Source organism: Colius striatus, chromosome 14, assembly GCF_028858725.1.
Source record: "Colius striatus isolate bColStr4 chromosome 14, bColStr4.1.hap1, whole genome shotgun sequence".
NCBI classification, from domain to species: domain Eukaryota; kingdom Metazoa; phylum Chordata; class Aves; order Coliiformes; family Coliidae; genus Colius; species Colius striatus.
In genome coordinates, this window is record NC_084772.1 from 1,959,651 (window position 1) to 1,982,226 (window position 22,576).

General features: G+C 58.1%; 1 protein-coding gene across 1 annotated transcript in view; it reads left to right on the plus strand.

Annotated features, from left to right (window-relative positions):
* Positions 1–6,115: 6,115 nt before the first annotated feature.
* CNGB1 (cyclic nucleotide gated channel subunit beta 1) overlaps positions 6,116–22,576 on the plus strand; it is a 31,874-nt gene continuing 15,413 nt past the window's right edge. Inside the window, exons 1-16 of the mRNA XM_062007829.1 lie at positions 6,116–6,196; positions 6,397–6,454; positions 6,570–6,627; positions 6,743–6,872; positions 7,054–7,096; positions 7,261–7,499; positions 8,819–8,904; positions 9,904–9,979; positions 10,434–10,470; positions 14,092–14,266; positions 15,246–15,353; positions 17,759–17,888; positions 18,217–18,308; positions 19,472–19,578; positions 21,166–21,304; positions 21,775–21,840. Coding sequence (XP_061863813.1) covers positions 6,116–6,196; positions 6,397–6,454; positions 6,570–6,627; positions 6,743–6,872; positions 7,054–7,096; positions 7,261–7,499; positions 8,819–8,904; positions 9,904–9,979; positions 10,434–10,470; positions 14,092–14,266; positions 15,246–15,353; positions 17,759–17,888; positions 18,217–18,308; positions 19,472–19,578; positions 21,166–21,304; positions 21,775–21,840 — 1,625 coding nt within the window. The remainder of the gene's footprint in view (positions 6,197–6,396; positions 6,455–6,569; positions 6,628–6,742; positions 6,873–7,053; positions 7,097–7,260; positions 7,500–8,818; positions 8,905–9,903; positions 9,980–10,433; positions 10,471–14,091; positions 14,267–15,245; positions 15,354–17,758; positions 17,889–18,216; positions 18,309–19,471; positions 19,579–21,165; positions 21,305–21,774; positions 21,841–22,576) is intronic.

The window sequence follows — 22,576 nt, forward strand, 5'->3', positions numbered from 1 at the left end:
GGCTGGAGCTGAGGCAGAGCTGTTTCCCTGAGAGGGGTGTGAGCCCCTGTGCCAGGCTGCCCAGGGAGCTGGGGCAGTGCCCAGCCCTGGAGGGATCCCAAAGCCATGGAGCTGAGGTGCTGAGGGCTGTGGGTCAGTGCTGGGCTGGGCAGGGTGAGGCCAGGGCTGGCACTGCAGCAGCTTCAGGGGCTTTGCCAACCACAATGATTGTGTGATGATGTGGTTTTGCCCCCTGCTTGAGGTGGGCTGCTCCCTCCCCAGGGCTCAGCTCAGTGCTGGAGCTGCAGGGTTGAAGCAGGCAGGACTGCTGTGAGCAAAGCAAGCTGCTCTAGGAGCAGAGGCTGCTGTGTGCTGAGCCCCAGGGCATGGCAGGCTGGCTTCCCAGAGGGGCTTGTTGCCCACTCCCTGCAGCTGACCTGACTTGCTCCATCCTGCAGCTGGCTGAGATGTGTGTCTGTCTGCACATCACCTCTGGCTGAAGGTTTGGGGAGGGGATGGGAAACTGAGGCAAGAGAGGGGGACAGCCCCAAGGGAGACATCACAGCATCCCTCCTCAGCTGCTCCATCCACAGCTCCTTCCACTGCATGGAATCACAGTCATGAGCTGCTGGGGGCTGGCAGGGCCCTGCAGAGCTGCTGCAGCCCCAGCCCCTGCTCCAGCAGCTTCCCCTGGCTCAGGGGGCACAGGAACGTGTCCAGCTGGGGTTGGAAACCCACACCTCAGGGAAGGGGCAGGACCCCTCCTCCTTTGCTCATGCCAATACCAGGGCACCAATTGCTCTGTGGCAGCTGTGCTGGGCACTGGCAGGGTGGATGGTGCCTGGTGCCAGGAGGGTGATGCCTTTCCCAGCCACCCTCATTTCCCAGCTGGATGATTGCCAGGGGGAGATGAGCAGTTCAGCCACAGCTGATAGTCCTGAGCTGTGCCCAGCTTTGAACTCTGTGGTTTGAGGAAACACTCCATGGCCTCAGGGCAGCCAAACAGGCTGCAGAGCACTGGCTCTGCTTCACACAGGCTTTTTGCCTCTCTCACCTTTGATCTCCTGGAAGCACAGAGGAGCTGCAGCATTTTGGCACGTGCCAGAGCCCGAGGGAGCACCAGGAGCTGCTGGAAGGAGCAGCATCCTCACTGGCACCTTATGAAGAACCCCTTAAGCTCTGGTTGCTTTTCCAGAGGACCTGACCCACTTGGCAACTGCTTTCTGGGCAGCTGCCCTTGCTGATCCCTCCTGCCTCAGCCCACAAGTGTAAAGGCAAACAAAAGGACAGCAGAAGTGGGTGGAATTAAGGGTGTGTTGAGAAGAGTGTGGGCAGTAGGGTGAGGGAGGTTGTGCTGCCCCTCTGCTCTGCCCTGCTGAGCCCTCATCTGGGGTGCTGTGTCCACTTCTGGGCTTCCCAGCTCCAGGGAGACAGGGAACTGCTGGAGAGAGGCCAGGGCAGGGACAGCAAGATGCTGAGGGGCTGGAACATGTGTGTGAGGAGGAAAGGCTGCAGCCCTGGGGCTGTTGAGCCTGGGGAAGAGAAGCCTGAGCTCAGGGGCACCTCAGCAATGCTGAGAAATGCCTCAAGGGTGGCTGTCAGGAGGATGGGGATGGGCTTTGCTCTGTGGTGCCCAGGGACAGCACAAGGGGTGATGGGCACAGGCTGCAACACAAACAGTTCCCCTGGCCCAGGAGGAGCAAGTCCTTTGGTGCCGAGTTCCCCTGGCCCAGGCTGCCCAGGGAGGGTGTGGAGGCTCCTTCTCAGGAGGTTTCCAACCCCAGCTGGACACGTTCCTGTGCCCCCTGAGCCAGGGGCAGCTGCTGGAGCAGGGGCTGGGGCTGCAGCAGCTCTGCAGGGCCCTGCCAGCCCCCACCATTCTGGGACAGTAACTAAAGCCCATTTCTCCAGGACACGTGCCAGGAGTGCTGCAGCATCACCTGGGTGAGGAGCTGAACCTTTCCCCTTCCTCCCAGCCATCTCCTCACAGAAATAAGCCCCAGCCCTTTGCAGACAGTTCTGTATGGAAGACAAGGTGTCTCCAGTGTCCTTGCAGGAGATGCTGCTTCAGCATCAGCTTGCTCCCTTCACAGAGGAGGGATGTTCCTGGGGATGTTCCTGGTCAGGGCATTAGGCAGCAGTCCTTGTGCCTTGCTTTCAGAGCCAAGGCTCCCCTGCCAACCCCTGCACCCCATCCTGCAGTGGGGAGCAGAGGGTTTGTCCCCCACAGCGTGCAGGTGGGTGTTTGGGGCAGCTGAAGTTACCAACAGAGAGATTTTGGGGGGATGCTGGAGCATCTCCAGCCCCAGTGCTCAGCACTCCCCAGCCCCTGCAGATGCACCAGTGGCCAGGGGCTGTGCATGGGCTGGAGGTCAGAGCCCACCCCAAAGAGGCTCAAACTGGGATGACTGGGGGCTGCCTGGCCTGGGGTAGGAGCCCTGAGCTTCTCTCCTGGCCACCATGGAGGGTTTGCTGTCTGATTCCTGCTGGGGCAGGGCCACCTGTGCTGGATGGAGTCACAGTGGGGAGAGCTGAGGCTGGGTAATGGCTTTGGTAGCCCTGAGACCTGGCAGAGTGGGGCCAGCACCTTGCAATCAGTGGCTGCTGCTGAGCTGGGAGCAGCCATCACCCTGCTTGAGAGTGAACAGCACCTCAGCAGTGCAGGGCTGCCCTTCAGACAGCTTCCCTGGGCCTGGTGGGTGGGGATTGAGGTGGGATTTGGGACATGGCTGCTTCGTGCCTCAGTTTCCCCACCTGTGAATAAAAAGCTGCAGAGAGGCTGGGCTGGAGCCCAGCAGGATGGGCACTTGTTGCTCACCAGCCCATGGGGCTGAGGAAGGAGAAATCAGGCTGAGGTGGTGCTTTGGGGAGCTCTGGCCAGAGGCAGAGGCTGGATGAAGCTGTGCTGCTGTCAGGCACAGGGATTAGGGCTGATGGGGAAGGCTCTCAGTCACCCAGGGCTGCAGCTAAATGGATCAAGCAGCCATTGGCAGCCTCAGCAAGATGAAGGCTCAGCTCTGGGCAGCCCATGGCTCCTGATCCTCTGGGACTGGGGCAGAGCTGCAGCATCCCTGGGCACATCACCCTTGGCACAGCACCTTTCCCTGGGGTTCCAGCTGCCCCATTGCTGCTGGGCATCTCATCCCTGTGCCTGGGCTGGGCTGCAGCCTCCCTCCCCACTGCCCTGCCTGGCTGCTGAGAGCCTGGGGTGGCTCTGCAAGCTCCAAGGACCTGGAGTGGGCTCCAGGGATTTGGAGGATGCTCGAGATTGCTGGATTTGAGCTTTTTCTCTCCTTTGCCTTGCAGCAAAACCTGGCTGGCTGCTGGGAGCCAGGGCACTGGGGACAGCTGGGTGCCACTAATCCCATTTGCAGCAGAGCTGGGCTAATCCCACAGAGCCCTGAGAGGATTGGGCTGGGCTCAGGGGGTCAGTGGCGAGTGGCTGTGGCTGAGGGAGCCCACACAGCCCAGGGTGGCTCCTGGGGAGGTGGCAGAGAGCAAGTTGGGGTAAGTGGCAGCAAGGGAGGTCAGGGGTGTGCCTGGGGGTTCTGTGGGGCCACCTCTGTGTGTTGGGGAAGGGATTTGGTGCTCCAAAACAGAGCCAGAGGATGAGCTGTGATGAGGGTGCAGGTCTGTGGGTCCCAGAGCGATGGAGCAGGACCCCAGGGATTGAGGCAACAGAGCTGGGTCATGTGGAGGGGTTTGGTCTGGTGCTGGAGGAAGAGGCTGTGGTGCTGCCTGCTCCAGATCCTCCAGACCCTTCACCTGCTGAAGGAGCTGGAGCACAAGGGGCTGGGGAGGGGCTGAGGGAATGGGGGTGTTGAGCCTGGAGAAGAGGAGGCTGAGGGGAGCCAGGAGCCCTCTCTGACACTCCCTGCCAGGAGGCTGCAGGGAGCTGGGGGTCAGGCTCTGCTCCCAAGGAACAAATGCCAAGACAAGAGGAAAGGGGCTCAAGTTGCCTTTTGCCAGGAGGAGACCTTTGTGCTCTTCCCCTTCCAATGGGGTTTCCCATCTGAGGGGCAACTGCAGGGTCTGGGGCAGTTTGGTCCCTGCTCTGTGTCACCTGCACAGGCAGCAGCTCAGAGGCAGGGTTTGGGTTGTGTGCAGCTGCTCAGCAGCCCTGCACATCCCTCAGCATTGGCCCTCAGCCCCTTCACAGCCATTGCAGGGGAGGTTGAGGTTGGAGCTGAGGCAGAACTGTTTCCCTGAGAGGGGTGTGAGCCCCTGTGCCAGGCTGCCCAGGGAGCTGGGGCAGTGCCCAGCCCTGGAGGGATCCCAAAGCCCTGGAGCTGAGGTGCTGAGGGCTGTGGGTCAGTGCTGGGCTGGGCAGGGTGAGGCCAGGGCTGGCCCTGCAGCAGCTTCAGGGGCTTTGCCAACCCAACTGATTGTGTGCTTTGGTGGGGGATGGTGAGTCTGGCCCAGCTTCTTCCCTGCAGCACAGGGCATTGCAACAGGGCCCATTGCAGGCAAATCCTGGCTGCTTATTCCTGCTTCTTCCAGCAATTAGGTTTTTGGGGACCCACAAATGTTTCTGCCCCTCTCCTGTTGGGATGTGCTGAAGGAACAGCATCAACTTTCCATCCCAGGCCAAGGACAGGCTTAAGCTCAAGGGTTTTTCCAGCTGCACAAGCTTATGTTGAGGGAGGAGGAGGCTTTGGCTCTCATGGGGGGGCTTCCTCTGGGCTTCTTGGGGCTCAGCAGCATATCCTGGCCCTGGGCTTCCTTGGGACCTGTGAAGTCCTGCAGGGTGGGTGGAAATGCCTCTTGTTCCCCTCAGTGTCACCTGGTTTTCCTCGCTGGTCCTGAGGCACAGCTCTTTAATCCCTTCAGTGGGAGCTAAATAGCAATGTCTTGCTGGGTTTCTGGTGATCAGGCCTCTTGGGAGCTGTTTTGCAGCCACTCTGTCCTGCTTTGGGGATGTGGGGTCTCCAGGAGAGCTGAACCTGCCCATGGTGTGCCAGGGACTGCAGGTGATGCTTTGGCTGCATCCAAACTGGGCTCCTGGGCTTGTGCAAGGCTGGGGCAGGTAAAGAGCTGAGGACACAAACATCACCCCACCTGGGAACCTTGGCTTGTTAAGATTGAAGATGCCAAGGCTTTGGGCAGCCCCTGGCAGGATCTTAAAGGCATTCTGCTCATCCAAAAGCTGAGTGAGGGGCTGAGCAGCTTCCAGCTGTAACCTGCTGTGTGTGTGGGGCTGGGGATGGAATTCTTGAGCACTCTCCTGCCTGGAGCTCAGACATCTGCTTTTTCTTGCAAGCAGCAGCATGGGGGTTGCCCAAGATACTCCTGAGCCCCTCACTGAGCAGAGAGGGCTGGTTTTGGAGGGGGATTTTGGGCAGAGCACTTTGCAGGGGCAGCAGCAGAAGACAATGCCCAGTCTGAGCCCCTGTCCTGCAGGCAGCCACAGGAGCAGGCAGCATGGCTGGTGCCACAGCCCTGCCTGCAGCTGCACTCAGAGGGGCTGTGGGTGGGAGGGACCTGAAAAGAGCAAGCAAAGAGAGCTTGGACAGCTGAGACCCTGCTCTGCAACATCTCTTTACCTGCTCTCCATCACCATCTCAGCAGCCACAGCAGGTCAGCACTGGCTGCCTTTGCTGCAGGGTCCCAGCTGGGTGCTTGCCCAGCAGCCTCCACGCTGAAGGGTGATGGAGCAAAGTTGTTTCACAGGCACAGGACAGGTTGATAATGTGTGTTGGGACCTGAACTTGCTCATAAACAAGTTCTGCTCAAACTACTGCTGGTTTTCAACCCTTGAATGAGAAATGAGGGGAAGTGTAGAGGGCCCTGAGCAGTGAGCCATCTGCTCCTGGTGCCATCCCCACCATGGAGGGCTGTGGAAAAACACCCTTCAAGGAGTGGTTGTGTTTAGGAAAAGCAACTTTAACTAAGCCTGCAGGCTTAAAGTAGAGGGTGTAGTTTGCTCACAGCAAAGGTGAGGGCTCAGGGGCTGAGCTGGGCTTGGTCTGGCCCTGCTGCAGTGCTGTGTTTCCCAAGCAGGACGAGGACACAGGACACCAAGGACCTTTCTGGGCTGCTCTGAGGAGAGTATCAGCACCCAGGATCCCCTCACTGCTGCCTCTCGCTGCCTGGAGACTCCTCCTCACTCCCCACAGCTGCAGGGATGTTGGGCTGGATGGAGAGGGTGATTCCCCAGCCCCCAGTGCCTCAGCCCATGGAGAAGACCCCCTTGGTGGGAGACCCAGAGCCAGCTAAGGTGAGAGGGGAGCCAACTGGGGAGGTCCTGTGAGCACAGTGGAGAGATGCTCAGTGCCTTTGCATCCACCCCCAGCACTGCAGCAGCCCTGGGAGGGCTGAGGACATCCCCCCACCAGCTACTGGGAGCAGCAGGATGGATGGGGTGTCCCTGGAGTCTGCAGCTGTGTCACCCCCTGACTCCTGCCTTTTACCCTGCAGGTACCAGAGGGAGAGGTGGGTGGCCCCAGGGATGCTGCTGGTGGCACAGGCACCGAGGGTGAGCCCCAATTGCTTTGAGTGTTCCCTTGCTGTCTGGTTCCCCTCCTGCCCCACACACTGGGGGCTGGCAGAGGGTGATGGGAGCTCTTTGCTTTTTCCTGCTGGCACTGAAGAAATGGAAAAGAAAGTGACATTTGCAGTCCCTGAGGAGCAGGGCTCTGTGTTTGAGAGGTACTGCTCCTTCACCCTGCAGCATGCAACGTGATGTGCTTGGGATTTGGCTTTTGGGAGGGGGCTGGATGCCTGGGGTGGGGGTTACCAGCCTGACTCCCCCTTTGCCTGGCAGTGTGGGGAGCAGTGTGCTCTCCTGGCTCTCCCAGGGGCTGGAGAAGGTGATGCCCCAGCCAGTCCCAACCCCAGGAAGGCTGCAGGCACTTGGGAAGAGCTTTGAGACCAGCATCGACCTTCCTGATCAGGTAAGTGACAGAACTGGACGACACTCTGGCACCTTTGGCATCCCCTCTCTTCTTTTTCCCTTCCAGTGCTAACTGGGAGCACCAAACCTGCCCTGCACAGCCTTCTGCCCTCATCCATCCCTGGGGAAAGGGCAGCTTTCCCTCTGCTCTTGGGTGGCTGATGCTGTGTTTGGCTTTTCAGACAGAGGTCCAGATCCTCAAGGAGGAGGAAGAGGATGCTCTGGGTAAGGAGAGCCGGGAGCCCTGAGCTTGCAGCATCCCGGGGGGTGATGGAGTTCACCTCTGCGGCTGGTGATGCCGCCGTTCCCTTCTCCTTGCTCCAGGGGCGGGGGGAAGGGAGCAGCAGCCCGGGCTCTGCTCCATCCCCACGGTTCGGCTCTGCTTCCAGAGATAACCCCGTTCGATGGCGAGGAGGACGAGGCGGCCGAGGCGGAGCCCGCCCGCGATCCCGGCCCGGAGCGGCGGTGCGTGCGAGGGGCTGCCGGGGGAGGGGGCTGCGGGACGGCCCGAGGGGACACGGCGAGGACCCCGCTGTGTCCCCGCAGGGCCGGGCTGCGGCTGCTGCACTGGCTGGCTCAGGGCTTGGAGAGGATGCTGCCGCAGCCCGACGCGCTCCCACGGCCGCAGGTGAGCGCTGCGGGGCCGGGCTGGCTGTGCGGAGCTGCCAGGGCACAGGGGCTGCAGCTCCCGGCTCTCCTGCAAGCCTGCCCGGGACCCCAGGGGGGGGAAATGCTGGGGAAGTTGGGCAGAGCATCCTCCCAGTGCTGTCCTGTGTGCTGCATGGACAGAGATTGGATTTATCCACAGAACCCCACAGTGCTGGGGCTCAGCCAGTGCAACCCCCAGGGAGGTGCTGGAGAGGTTTGAGCATCTGTCAGGGATGGAGAAGCAGGATCCTGGAGGAGGTGATGTTCCTGGAGATTCCTTCCAGCCCTGGGTTTCCATGGGTGCATCACTGCTGGAGGGATAAACAAAGTGTAGGAAGGAAGAAGCTGTGGTATTTTCCAGCTGGGACAGCAAAAAGGAGTGCAGTAAGTGCTCTCCTCTCCCAGTGAGTGTTTGAGAGCCAAGGCAGAGCCCAAAGTGCACAAACAAACGTGCAGGAGTGTGCAGGTTCTTCCCCATGCTCATTGTTAGACCCCACAGGATCACAAAGGCTGGGAGGGACCTGCAAAGCTCATCCAGTGCAACCCCCCTGCCAGAGCAGCAGCACCTAGAGCAGGGCACACAGGGTCTCATCCAGCTGGGTTGGAATGAGCTGCCACCTTCCCAGCACCCAATTCCCAGCTCCTTGTGGTCACTGGGTTGGCTCTAAACCACATTTCCCAGGGAGAAACCACTCTGCTCTTGCTCATTGCTGCAATGGGATGCTTGGAAAGATGCTCTTCCAGCTCTGCAGGGAGCAGGGGTTGGATGGGAAGGCAAATGCCTGGTTAGCAGCCACACACTGACATGAGGAGTCCAATCTCCCTCCAGCAACAGCAGTTCCTCATCTTCCTCAAACCCAACACTTGCCAGAGTGAGCTGCTTGTGAGCTGAGAGGTGCAGCAGTGGGCAAGGTCACAGAATCCCTGATTCCTCAAGTGCTGGGGGCTGGAAGAGCCCTGCAGAGCTGCTGCAGCCCCAGCCCCTGCTCCAGCAGCTTCCCCTGGCTCAGGGGGCACAGCAACGTGTCCAGCTGGGGTTGGAAACCTCCTGAGCAGGAGCCTCCACACCCTCCCTGGGCAGCCTGGGCCAGGGCTCCCTCGCCTCAGCACCAAAGGACTTGCTCCTGGTGTTTAAGTGGAGCTGTTTGTGTTCTGGCTCATGTCCATCACCCCTTGTGCTGTCCCTGGGCACCACAGAGCAAAGCCCATCCCCATCCTCCTGACACCCACCCTTGAGGCATTTCTCAGCATTGCTGGGGTGCCCCTGAGCTCAGGCTTCTCTCCCTGTCTCTCTTGAAGAGCTCAGAACTGGAATGGGCCATTAATGGAACTTTAATGAGCCTTGTCCAGAACTTCAATGTCAATGACACTGGGCTGAAACCATGGTGAAGGATGTGTGGGGCTGTGGTTTGTGGGTTCCTTTGGGGTGGAGGATTTGCCCACCAAGGATGTTGTGTGACTGCAAACAGTGCTTTGCTCCCTCCCTCCATCCTTCCTTCCATCCCTCCATCCTTCCCTCCATCCCTCCATCCCTCCTTCCATCTATCCCTCCATCCCTCCATCCTTCCATTCCTCCATCCCTCCTTCCATCCATCCCTCCCTCCATCCCTCCTTCCATCTATCCCTCCATTCCTCCATCCCTCCCTCCATCCATCCTTCCATCCCTCCCTCCATCCCTCCATCCCTCCTTCCATCCATCCTTCCATCCCTCCTTCCATCTCTCCCTCCATCCCTCCACCTCTCTGTCCCTCACAGCCAGAGCTGAAGGAGAACAGCGAGGGAGCAGTGGGAGGTGAGTGATCCCCTCCCTGTGTGGAGCTTCCAGAGGGGACACTGCCTCTGGGAAGCCAGAGATGGGCAAGCACCAGCACTGGGGCTGCCCTCTGTCCCCAGGGCACTGACTGTGTGCCCAGAGGGGTGGGCACACTGAGTCCTGGCATCACAGCACTGCCCCTCTGCCACGTCTCTCCCCAACCCACCCATGTCCTTACCCCAGCTGGGTCCCTGGGAGAGAGGCTGCAGGGAGGTCCCCCAAGCCTGTGCCACTGCAGGATGAGACCCTTCCTTGCTTTCTCCCCTTCCCCAGCAGTTTCTAAGATGATCCCTGTGTTGTCTGTCTCCTTTCTCCTTCTGACTAAACCCCAGGAGGTGCAACAGGGACTCAGACCCAGGCAAAGCTCAAAAGCAGTGACTCAGCTGCCCACAGCACCCCAGTGACACTGGAGTCAGCAGCAGCTGAGGGGCAGCCAGAGGCAGTGGCCACCCTCACCCCTCAGGCTGGGGATGGCAGCAGGTAACCAGGGGGGGCAACTTCTGCAGGGGTCCCATGGCCAGAGGGAGGGCTGCTGTGGCAGTTGGGTCTAACAGTGGTTTCTGGGCAGCAGGATGTTTGCCTGGTTTGTCCAGGGGCTGGAGAAGGTGATGCCACAGCCAGTGCCCAGGGAGAAGCAGGACACACAGGTATGCTGTCAGCTGGATGGGCAAAGGGGGCATGGATGTGGTGTCCCTGGCAGGGAGGGTGTCCCCTGCCACACCAGAGGCCACCAGATCACTGCTGGGACCTGCTGTGGTTTGGGCTGTCCAGAAAACAAACCCCCATGAGCTATGGAGCTGCTGAGGCTCATGCTTTGGCTTCTATGCAGTGAGAGAGCCCATGGCATGGGCTTCCTTCACCATTTTGATGCCTTTCTGAGCCCTGGCATCTCACCCAGGAGTGGTCCAGCTCTGAGGACAAGCAGCAGCTTTACACCCTCTACTTTCCTTCCCTTGCACCCAGGGGAGCTTGCTGACATGCTCCTGCCCTTTACCATTGTGTGTGGGGATGCTTGTGCCCAGCCATGAGGTATCAGGGGCTGTTTAGGGTAGAAGAGCCTGGTTACTGGAGATGCTAATGCTTCCCTTTTCCTCCTGGCAGGGAGTGGCCACTGCAGCCTTGAGTCCTGTGGAAGAAAGTAAGTGGTTGCTACACCTCACTGTGCCACTTCTGAAAGGGTCAGGAAGGAGATTGGGAAGAGGAGATGCTGGGGGCTTTTATCCCCTGCCCAGCTAAGGCTGCCAGCCCCTGAAATCCCCTGGGGAAGACATGAGAGGCTGGTAGAATCATAGAACCCTAGGATGGTGGGGTGGGAAGGGCCCTGCAGAGCTGCTGCAGCCCCAGCCCCTGCTCCAGCAGCTTCCCCTGGCTCAGGGGGCACAGGAACGTGTCCAGCTGGGGTTGGAAACCTCCTGAGAAGGAGCCTCCACACCCTCCCTGGGCAGCCTGGGCCAGGGCTCCCTCACCTCAGCACCAAAGGACTTGCTCCTCCTGGGCCAGGGGAACTGTTTGTGTTGCAGCCTGTGCCCATCACCCCTTGTGCTGTCCCTGGGCACCACAGAGCAAAGCCCATCCCCATCCTCCTGACACCCACCCTTGAGGCATTTCTCAGCATGGCTGAGGTGCCCCTGAGCTCAGGCTTCTCTTCCCCAGGCTCAACAGCCCCAGGGCTGCAGCCTTTCCTCCTCACACACATGTTCCAGCCCCTCAGCATCTTGCTGTCCCTGCCCTGGCCTCTCTGCAGCAGTTCCCTGTCTCTCTGGAGCTGGGGAGCCCAGAGCTGGCCACAGGACTCCAGATGAGGCCTCAGCAGGGCAGAGCAGAGGGGGACCAGAACCTCCCTGGCCCTGCTGCCCACACTCTTGGTGCCCCCAGGCTGCCATTGGCTTCTTGCATGTTGCTGCTCATGGTTAGTTTGTTCTCCCCCAGCACTGCCAGGTCTGTCTCTGCAGAGCTGCTCTGCAGCAGGTCCCCCCCAGCCTGTGCTGCTGCAGGGGCTGTTCCTCCCCAGCTGCAGGACTCTGCCCTGGTTGATCCTCAGAAGGTTCCTCTCTGCCCAGCTCTCAGCCTGCCCAGAGCTGGCTGACTGGCAGCACAATCTCTGCTGAATCCCTGCCTGAGAAGCAGGAGCTGATCCAGAGCAGGGCTTGGTAAAACTCAGCCTCTGGGAGGCTCTGAGTGCAGCATCCCACGTCCTGGGGTTAGTGCTGATCCCATGGTCTGTCCTTGAGCTGTGCCAGAGGATGTTTGCCAGGCTTGGTGGGATTTGATCAGAGGATTATGTGGGAATTCAAACTGCCACCTTCATCACCTGCTTTGGCTGGAGGCTGTTTGCTGAGCCTGCTGTGGGATGTCCAGGGAGGTACCTTTGGGGAGGATGTGTTAGCTGTGAGGCTGCAGGGCTGTGGGGACACATTGCAGGGCTGTAGGGACACATTGCAGGGCTGTAGGGGACACACTGCAGGGCTGTAGGAGCACATTGCAGGGTTATAGGAGCACATTGCAGGGTTCACACAGCTGCTTGGCTGCCTAGAGGGGGGAACCAAGCAGCTCTATGTCCACAGGCTTGGCTCCCCTCACCAGCCACACTATGGGATGCTGAGCCATGTGAGGAGCCCACTCAGGAGCCACAGCCAGCTCTATGGCCAGGCCAGGCAGGGGAGATGTCACACAGCCCCAGGGCTGTGCCAGGAGGTTGCTCCCACTGAGTCAGCAGCCACTTGGCAGCATCTCAGAGCAGGAAAGCCTGTGGGAAGGTGTTTCTGCACATGCAGCCCCAGCATTGCTGTGGACCTTGGGAAGAGGCCAAGCCAGTGGGATGCTGCTGCATGTGCAGGGCACTCACAGCCTTTGTGCATGGCTGGCTTGAGGTACAGCTCCCTTCAGTGTCTGGAGGCACCTCAAGGGCACTTAATCTGCCTGAGGAAGGGAGAGATTGGGTCAAAGCAAGAGACCTGCCCTGGCACACTCATTAATGTTCTCCTTCTCCTTTTGTTTCAGGGGGCAAAGGGGCTTAGTGCCTCTGAAACAAATGGAAAACGAAGCCCATGGTGAGCCAGCCCTTCCCACAGCCACCAACCCGAGGAGAAAGCTCAGCTGGGGAGGAAAAGCACAGGGCAATCTGCTTTTCCAGACCAGAGGCTGGCACAGGGCTGCTGGCTGCATGTCCCAGTGCCAGGGCTGTCCCATCCCATTCCCCTCTTGGCTCTTGGTTGTGCAGGGTGATGGCTAGAAGAAAGGAGCTACAATTTACAGGAGGGTAGAAAAGCATCACTCAGGACACCTTGGAGGCAGAAAGCCTCTTGCTGCAGCCTCCCAGGACTCCTGGCCCTCCCAACCCCCATTTAGCATCCAAACATTCACCCTGAGACCTGCAGCTGAAGCCCACAGGCTTCACTTGGTTGACTTCTGCCTCTGAAGTGTAACATTTAAAGATAAGCTCTGGTCAGCTTCTTGCTGCTTTGCTTCCATTAACTGAGTGTTTTCCTCCAGCAAGTGCAAAGGGCTCTGGTTTGCAGCAGCAAATGTAGGTGGGTGAGCTTGAATAGGGAGAAGTTGATGGTTAAAGCCTGTGTCTGGGGCTTCCTTTATAGGAGACCTTATCCCAAACCCTCCTTACCCTCAGCTACAGCTGCTCCCTCCCCAAAGCTCCTTGGATGCTGTGCAGGAGCATCCTGGCCTGGAAGGGATCCCAGGGGCTTGAGACAGCTCAGAGGTGTATGAGCAGTCCCAGGCAGGGACTGGCATCCACCCCCTGTGCTGTGTAAGAAACCTTGTTAGCACCAGCCTCGACTTTCAGTGATGCACCCAAAAGCTGGGAGGTAAAAGCCACCTCCCTGACTGCCATCCTGCACTCCATCCAGAGGCAATGGGCTACAGGCAGTGTGGGCTCCTGGGGTGGGTAGAGATGGCACAGAGCTGCCTGTGGGTGGGTTTCCTACCTTTCTCCAGCTGAGTGCACACATCTCCTACTCACTTGGAAGGTTTGTTGTCAGGCAGAACCTCCAAATAAAGTGGTTTGGCAGCCCATGGATGTGCTTCCTCCTCCTGTTTCTCTGATGTGTGCCTGGCATGGTAGGATGGGTCCTCCTGGGGTATGGAGAGGGCTGGTTGAGGGTCACATCCACACTCTTCACTTCACAGCTGCTCCAACCACCAGCCTCCTTGGGAAGCTGCTGTTTGGTTTCCCCCCAGTGAGGGTTGGGATGGAGCCCACGCTGTGCCCAGGGGAGCGTTGGCACGTGGTGTCGTCCTCAGGTGTTGCAATGTGGGCTCAGGGCAGAGGTTGGCTCTGCAAAACCAGGGCCTTTGCTCAAGGTGCATGAGGGGAAAGGCTTTGAGCTCTTCCCACAGCTGCTTCTGCTTGCAACAAGAGCCAAAATGTGGCCTGGAGAAGGGCCAAAGCATCTGCTGGGAGAAGCTGGGACGCGCACAGGGAAGCTGATGGGCACCTCCAGGCAAAGGGTTATAGTTTTCATAAGGCTTTGGTTGTGCTTGGCACAAACTGGTGCATTTTCTTCTTCCTTCTGGCAAAAGTGCCCAAGGCATCTGTCTGGCACAGCTCAGGTGAGCCCTGGGGCTGCAGGGCCTGAGCAACAGGACTTGGATGATCCCTCCCAACCCTTCAGATGCTGTGATGAAAGCTTTGGTCCTGGCACACTGAGCAGCTAAAACATGGGGAATCTCCCCCAGCTCTATCCCATGCCACTCAGAAACATGCTGCTCTCACTCCAGCTCCCTTTCCCCATCCCCATTTCAGTTCACATTGTCCCTGGGGAACCTGAGGAGACTGACCTCATCCTGGAGGAGATGGATGGTGACTGGAGTAACGAAGCCACGTGTGAGCTGACAGCCTGGGCTCAGGAGGCTGAGCTGGTGGCAGGTGCTCATCCCCTTCCCCCCATCCAGGAGGAACCTCAGGAAGAAGGAAACAGGTAAGAGAAGGGAGATGCTGTTGATGAGCAGCTCTGGCCACCAGCCATGGCAGGGGATGAGCACAGCACTGGGCATCCCTCCTTGTGCCCTCCTGGAGTGGAGCTGGCAGCGCCTGTTTCTGAAGGGGGGGGTAGCAGAGGGACCCAAAAAGCTGTTTGAGCAAACAGCCCGTCCTCCTGGCTTTGAGATTCTGGAGCTGAGTGCAATGCCTCAGATTGCCCTGCAGAGGACAGAAGTAGGTTTTGGTCCCGAGGCTCTGGACCTTGTCACCATCAGCTGCGCATCCCCCTGTGGCACGTATGGAAACGATCGGCTCCTCTCTGTGATCCATCCTAAATCTTGCCAAAGAACCCCCTGCCAAGGGCTGGGCAATGTGTTCAGAGGCAGGAGCGGGCTGTAGCACACTGAGGGGATGAGAGAGGTCCATGCATGCTCCCAAAAGAGCCCCCTCAAGCCCTCCCTAAGCCCAGCACGTGTGTGTGTGTGAGTGCAGTGCAACCACCTCTGACACGGCTCAGCTCCATGGCACTGAGCAGGAGTGATGCTCAGAGCATCACTCAGCAGAGCTCTGTCCTGCTTAGCCAGGAAACACTGGATGTGGCATAAACCCTTTGTTCCAGGGTTTTCTTTCCCCTCCCTTAGCACACAAAGGTGGGACGGTGTGGGCAGCAAACACCCTGCAGGAGGGGGCATTTCATTGACAAGGAGCTTTTGGTCAAGATCAGCAAAAGCAGCGGGGTTGGAAAACTCAAGGACCCTGGGTTTGTGTTCCCAAACTGCCTCCTGCTTCTCCTCCCACCCACTCAGGGCCACAGACACCAGTGGGCTGTGGAGCAGCGTGTGCCTGTGTGTGCCCACCCCTCGGAAGCGTTGGCTGGGGGGTGGAGGGAGGGCACCTCCAGCCACAGCACTTGCAGGGACACACAGTGCTCCCGTGCTCAGGCTCACACACGGTTCTAATGAGCTTCTCCTTCCCAGGCTGTGCTTGTGCTCCGTGAGCGCTGCCGAGGAGGAGGGGGAAGAGGAAGAGGAGGAGGAGGAAGGGGAGGAAGAAGAGGAGGAGGAGGAGAAGGAGGAGAGTGCAGGGTGAGCGGCTCCTGTTGCTTTGTGGCTTTGTTGGAAACAAGCTGGGAGGGTGTTTGTTGTTGTTTCAGTTGCACTGACAAGCCAGAGAGGCTGAAGCACCGGCGGGATGCTGTCGGGAGAGGGATGCTGTCGGGAGGGGGATGCTGTCGGGAGGGGGATGCTGTCGGGAGGGGGATGCTGCTGTCGGGGGGGGATGCTGTCGGGAGGGGGATGCTGCTGCCCAGGGGAAGATGCTGCTGTCTGGAGGGGATGCTGCTTTTGGGAAGGGATACTGCTGTCGGGAGGGGATGCTGCTGTCGGGAGGGGATGCTGCTATCGCGGGGGGTTGTTGCTGTCGGGAGGGAGATGCTGTTTTTGAGAGAGGATGCTGCTTTTGGGAAGGGATGCTGCTGTCGGGAGGGGATGCTGCTTTTGGGAAGGGATGCTGCTGTCGGGAGGGGGAAGATGCTATCGGAGGGGGTTGTTGCTGTCGGGAGGGGTTGTTGCTGTCGGGAGGGGGATGCTGCTGTCGGAAGGGGATGCCGCTTTTGGGAAGGGATGCTGCTGTCGGGAGAGGTTGTTGCTGTCGGGAGGGGGATGCTGTTTTTGAGAGAGGATGCTGCTTTTGGGAAGGGATGCTGCTGTCGGGAGGGGTTGTTGCTGTCGGGGGGGGGGTTGTTGCTGTCGGGAGGGGATGCTGCTGTCGCGGGGGGTTGTTGCTGTCGGGAGGGGATGCTGCTGTCGGGGTGGGCTGCTGCTGCCGGGAGGGAGAAGATGCTATCAGAAGGGGTTGTTGCTATCGGGAGGGGATGCTGCTGTCGGGAGGGGATGCTGCTGTCGGGAGGGGATGCTGCTTTTGGGAAGGGATGCTGCTGTCGGGAGGGGATGCTGCTGTCGGGGGGGGGTTGTTGCTGTCGGGGGGGGCTGCTGCTGCCGGGAGGGAGAAGATGCTATCGGAGGGGGTTGTTGCTATCGGGAGGGGATGCTGCTGTCGGGAGGGGATGTTGCTGTGGGGAGGGAATGCTACTTTTGGGAAGGGATGCTGCTGTCGGGAGGGGATGCTGCTGTCGGGAGGGGATGCTGCTGTCGGGAGGGGAAGCTGCTGTCGGGAGGGGATGTTTTCAGGAAGGATGCTGCCGGGAGCGATGCTTTTGCAAAGCAGCTCACGCCAGGGCTGACGCGGTACCTGGTGACAGCCGAGTGTCTCCTGGTGACAACCGTGGCAACGGCAGCCGCCGGCCAGCCCTCCGCGGGGCTCGGCAGGGCAGGAGCCATCGGGAGCTGCCAGCAGCCAGCTCCGGGGGCCAGTCCTCCTTATTCCAAACCATACCCGTTAATTCGGGGCACTCGGGATTATGATGAGTGTTACAGACAGGATTAAGCCTTGTGCCTGGAAATGCTACTTCAAACAAGTAGGTACAACTGTACACGGGGCTCTTTCCCATTGCAGAACGTAGTGGAGTTGTTGTAGGTGGTGACTTTGTTCTTTGTGGTGTTTAGAAGATGTCCTTTTGCTTGCTTTAGTGGTTCTCTCTCATTTCATGTGTAATAGGTGGTTAGGGATCTAGCACAATGTTCCTCTCTGTTAACTGCAGCTGGATTTTCAGGCAGAAGCTGAAAATGCAGCAGCAGTGAGTGTTAAACACCAAATCTGCTCCTGGAGCTCTGCTACACAAGCTTGAGCTTCAGCCAGGTGAATGAGATGCTGCCCCATCCTTCAGTGTGTGTGCTGATGGCAAAGCAGAGGCAGTGATGTGTTTGCCAGATCAGGAGGGGTCTGTGCTTGAGAGGGAAATGAGAATGATGCTGCCTGGTGCTGCCTGGCAGAGGCACATGTGGCACTCAGATGGTGCTTGTGGGGCAGCTTTGCCTGGAAATTAGGCTTTCAGCTTTTTGTTTGGCAAAGCTGAATGATGTGAGGGATGATTATGCACAGCAGGAGAAGCAGACTGCCTGTCTCTTTCTGCATATGCAACTGTTGCTCATGCATATGCAATGCCCCCATTAGTTTTGCCCCTCTCATCTCCCTTGGAGTGGTTTTTCTCTCCTTTCTAAGCAGCAATTTTTTGGAGTAGCACTACTGTATGAAATTAAAGCTGCCCTGGGCAGCCTGTGCCAGGGCTTGGCAGACTTTCTGGGGACACAGCTTGTCTTAATATCCAATCTAAACCTCCCCTGGGGCAACTTGAGGCTGGTTCCTCTTGTCCTGTCACTAGCTACTTGGGAGCACAGACCAACCCCCAGCTCCCTGCAGCCTCCCGGCAGGGAGTGTCAGAGAGGGCTCCTGGCTCCCCTCAGCCTCCTCTTCTCCAGCCTCAACACCCCCATTCCCTCAGCCCCAGCCCCCTTGTGCTCCAGCCCCTTCCCCAGCTCTGGCAGTGAGGGGCTCAACACTGAGCACAGTGATTGTCTCTTTTTGGTCTCAGAGCCCTGCTCCAGTCTCCCTGCCTCACTGCTGACGAGGGTGTGGATGAAATCTACTTTGCAGAGGAGGCCCTCAAGTTTGAGCAGCTAGAAGCAGCTGAGAGAAGTGATCTCCAAGGTGCTTTTGTACAGGTATGGCATCACTCCCTGCTCAGGCTTAGCTCTGCAGGGAGCTCTTGCTGCCCAGTGCATGCTCAGAGCTTGTCTGGGGAGATGCAGTGCCCTGGGAAGGAGCAGGGACTGGGGATGAGCACAGGCAATGTTTCCCACTGAGATATCCCCATCTCTGATCCTGAGCCAGCAGCAGTAGCTGTGCACCAAAGGGATGCTTTCACCCTAAAACATTGGCACTGGACAGCACGTTGAGAGGCTGGCACCCAATCAAGCTGCAAAGTCCCCTTTGCTCCCTGCTGGAGCAGGACTTTTTCTCCCTAAAATGGCCTTTTTGTTTGTTTTGAAGGTGGAAGAGGAGCCAGGTGAAGCTGTTGAACCCAGTGCTGAAGGTATAATGCATGGCAGCCTTCTGTCAAACCAGGATGAGCTGAAGCAGAGGTGATGAGGTGCCCAGGGAGGATGCAGCTTCTCCCTCCCCACTGCTCTCTGTCTGGGAGCAGGCAGATGAGTTCTGGGCAGCTTCTGTGGGCAGTCAGGGCTTGTCACTGGCTTAAAGCTCTTCGTGGGCACAGGGATGGCAAAGCTGTCACCAGCTGGAGGCAGCTCTGAAGGGCTGGTGCTTAGGCTCAGGCATTAACCACTCTCTGCTGTGATGTGAGTTGAAGAATAGAAGGGGAAGGATAGAAAGGATTTTCTCTCCCACTGTGCTCAATTTGGGTCTATAGAACAAAGCTGATGAAGAGCAGCTGAGGGAGATGGAGTTATTGAGCCTGAAGAGGAGGCTGAGGAGACATGAGCACTCTCTACAACTACTGGAAAGGGGGTTGTAGTGAGGTGTGGGTTGATCTCTTCTCTCCAGTAATGAATGACAGGACAAAGAGGCTGCTCCAGGGGAGGCTGAGGTTGGAGCTGAGGCAGAACTGTTTCCCTGAGAAGGGTGTGAGCCCCTGTGCCAGGCTGCCCAGGGAGCTGGGGCAGTGCCCAGCCCTGCAGGGATCCCAAAGCCCTGGAGCTGAGGTGCTGAGGGCTGTGGGTCAGTGCTGGGCTGGGCAGGGTGAGGGCAGGGCTGGCACTGCAGCAGCTTCAGGGGCTTTTCCAGCCAAATGACTCTGTGATTGTGTGATAACTGATGCCATAAAGTGCCTTTAAATGTAACCTTTTTGGAGGCAGTGGGTTGGTAATGAGCTCCCATAGGAGCCCCAGTGAGCAAAGGCAGGTGCTGCTGTAACTCCACCAATGCCAGGGTGGGTGCAAGGGGATGGTTTGCCCCGAGCCCTGGTGCAGGCTGGAGCTTCCCCTGCTCATGCAGCTCTAGCAGAGCACCCCAATGCTAGAAAAGCCCATGGTAGGATGCTCAGCAGCCACAACCCCTCCAGCAGCTCTCTGTCCCTCTGCATTGCCACCAGCATCCCATCTCAAACCTCTCTGTCTTTTGTTGCAGCTGCAGATGCCTTGTCCTTTGCTTGAAGCACCTAAGCACCCTGCAGCATGTCCTCCCGAGGCATGGAGCTAGATGGGCTGGTGCACGACAAACCCCTTGGGGGCAGAGCTGCTTCCCCTCCAGACTGTGACTCCCCTGAGCACCTCCCCAATGTCCCCAGCTACCGAGGCAGTGCTGCCCCCTGCCTCCCCAGCCTTGGCAGCAGCAGCCAGCCAAAAGCTGGCATCAGCAACCCCAATTTTTGCCACGAGGAGCAATCCCCCTTAGGTATTAGACACGTTGGCTTTGGTTGATGGGCTTGCATAGGGGGGATTCCTGCAGTAGTTGCTTTTGGGGAGGGGAGGAGGGAGAAATGAATGAAAGCACAATTCAGGGTGCAGCACAGAGGCTTGGGAACAGCAATCCCTGGGTGTTCTGCCCTCACCTCACTGCTCTGTGCCTTTCTGGAGCTAACCCCCACTGAGCATCTGCCAGTGTCTGTAGATGAGATGAGAGATGCTTTGATCTGCTTGGCCACAATCTCTCCTGAAGCACCTGCAGGCAGAGGGTTAAACACCCTCCTCAGCATTCCTGTGACCCACAGAGGATGGTGAGGGGAGGGGGTTGCTGGTCACAGCTTTCTGCCTTTTAAGCCAGAAGTACAAATTGGCTTTCTGCACTTTGGCTTGGCTTTGCTTTTAACCAGGGAGCCAAATTCTGCTGCTTTTCCTGACATGCAGTGGGATCTTAACTTTGCAACCCAAAGATGCCTTTCCTTGGTGATTTGACTGAGCCACTGGTCCCACATGGGTGTGGGACTGGAGGGGCTGCCCAGGGCCTTTCAGACACCTCAAACCACCCCACAGAAGGGACCCTGCAGGAACTCTTTGCATTTTGGTACATAGCATGCAGTCTTTTGTATTTTAAGTCATGAAACAGCCTCAGGTTGTACCAGGATAGGGTTGAGCTTGGAGCTGAGGCAGAACTGTTTCCCTGAGAGGGGTGTGAGCCCCTGTGCCAGGCTGCCCAGGGAGCTGGGGCAGTGCCCAGCCCTGGAGGGATCCCAAAGCCCTGGAGCTGAGGTGCTGAGGCTGTGGGTCAGTGCTGGGCTGGGCAGGGTGAGGGCAGGGCTGGGGCTGCAGCATCTTCAGGGGCTTTGCCAACCCAAATGATTCTGTGATACATAGGGAAGGGATGACATTTCACAGCCTGGCCAGGGTCTAGCCAAGGTAACCCCCAGTGCCATTTCTCCCTTGGGTCATTGGCATCTCTCTTTACCCACTATAAACATCCAACCTTCCTGCTTCTAACCTGCCTCATGGTGGGAAACAGTTCTTTACCTGTGCAAAAGAGAGAGGCTGCAAGTGCTTATTCCAATAGCACATGGAAAGCAAAGGCTAGTGCCACTTGAAGCTTTCATGATCTGTTTGTCTGTGTTCAGAAGACCCAGGAGGCTTTGTAGCCCCCAGGGAGGCAGGTTTGCAGCTGGAAGTCTCAGGTTGCTGCATGACACCTGCAGCTTTAACCCTCATCTCCATCCTTTTGTGTGGATGATCTCCAGAGGTCCCTTCCAGCCTCTGACAGACTGTGACTCTGTGATATTGCCAAACACTTGCACAGAGCAGCTGCAATCCCTGCAAGCTGGGAAAGCAGAAGGGAAGCAGGTGGCACTTCTTAGAGTGTTAAAAACTGGGCAAAACAAAAGAGAAGCAAATGCTCCAAAGTATTAGAAGAGAGAGCTGGGTGAGAAGGGGACAGAGGGAGCCAGCAGGCTGTGGGATTTGGGAGCAGCTCTGCAGAAGTGAGGGGGTTGGGGTCATCCTGGCTGCCCTGTGCCCTTCTCACCTGCAACCAATGTCCTTCTCCATGGGCCAGGTCATTACCCCAGTGTGGACATCAAGGATGTGGATGGCAGAGGTGATGCTGTGGAGGACAATGGTACCCACCTCCCAGTGCCCAGCACCGGTGCTCCCAACATGCTGGTGGTGCCCAGTGTGGCACCAGCATCCCCCAGGTATGGCTCTGCCCTGGCACAGCCCCCAGCTCCCAGGGCCTCATCCCCTGACTGTGTCAGCACAGGGAAATTCCTCCAACTGTGTGGCACAACCTGTGTGGCACAACAGCTGTGGCAGGTTTGGCCAGTGAGGGGATGTCTGTGCCAGGGGTGGCACAGCTGGTGTGAGGCAAAAGCCTTGTGTCTTGGTTGCATTTTGAAATGAAAGGGTTAACTTTAGGTTGAAGGTTTTGGAGGGCCAGGGCCAGGTCTGTCTGTGTGTCCTCCTGCAGATGGGCTCAGTCCCCAGGCTGTGGTCAGATCCTGTGGCTGGATCTCTGTAGGGCTACCAAGATGAGGAGGGGAAGACCCCTGGGTAGGAGGAGAAGGGAAAGTGGAAACAGAGGAGACCTGGGAGGAGGAGGAGGAGGATGAGGAGCTGGCTGCAATGGGAGGACACTGAGCCTTGGTCCCTGTGTTTGTGTCTGCAGGAGAAAGCTGCTGGCCCCAGCAGATGGTCTGGACATGGGACCAATGAACCAGTCACCGACCCAAGAGCTGCTGGGCTGGGCTGAGGAGCAGAGGGAGAGGTGTGTTAGGGGACAGAGAGGCTCTGGATCAGCTCAGCTCCTGGGGGTTTGGAGCCCAGGGCCTGGGTGGAAATAGCAAAGGTCTGAGAAGTGCTGGGATACCCAAGGGAGAGGGAGATGTTCTGTTCAGTGCTGTGTGATGAATAACACACAAAACTCCAAGACTAACCACCACCATCCTCCCTGGAGCAGGGAATTCCCTCTTGTCTTGCCTGGATCCAGGTAGAAAGCCTCCTTAAGCTGAACCACAGAGAACATGCACCTTTGATCTCCACAGCAGCACTGTGGAGACAACTTGTTTGGAGTGATGAGGGAGGAATTGCTTTTTCCTTCCCTGTAGGACACGAGCACAAGCTGTGCATCAGGCACCTGGGGTCCTGGCTTCCCTGCAGCCCCAGGGCACAGCCTCAGACAAGTTTGCCCTCCCTGGGAAGCAACATCTTGGGGAGGATCTGCCTCTTCACATGAGGCAGGGTTTTGCCTTCTTCCTGAGCAGAAATTGTCACAACAAAGGAGCCTGGAGCTGCAGGTGTTGTTCTCCCTTGTGAGGCTTCTCAGTCACTCCAGGTCAAGCATCCTGCTCTGAATCTTTTAATTAAGAGGCTGGAGAGAGATGCTGTAGTCCATAAATTCAAGGCTTGGAATTTATACCACCTAACTGTGCCAAAATCATCTTCTCCCAAGCACATGCCCTCCAGCCTGG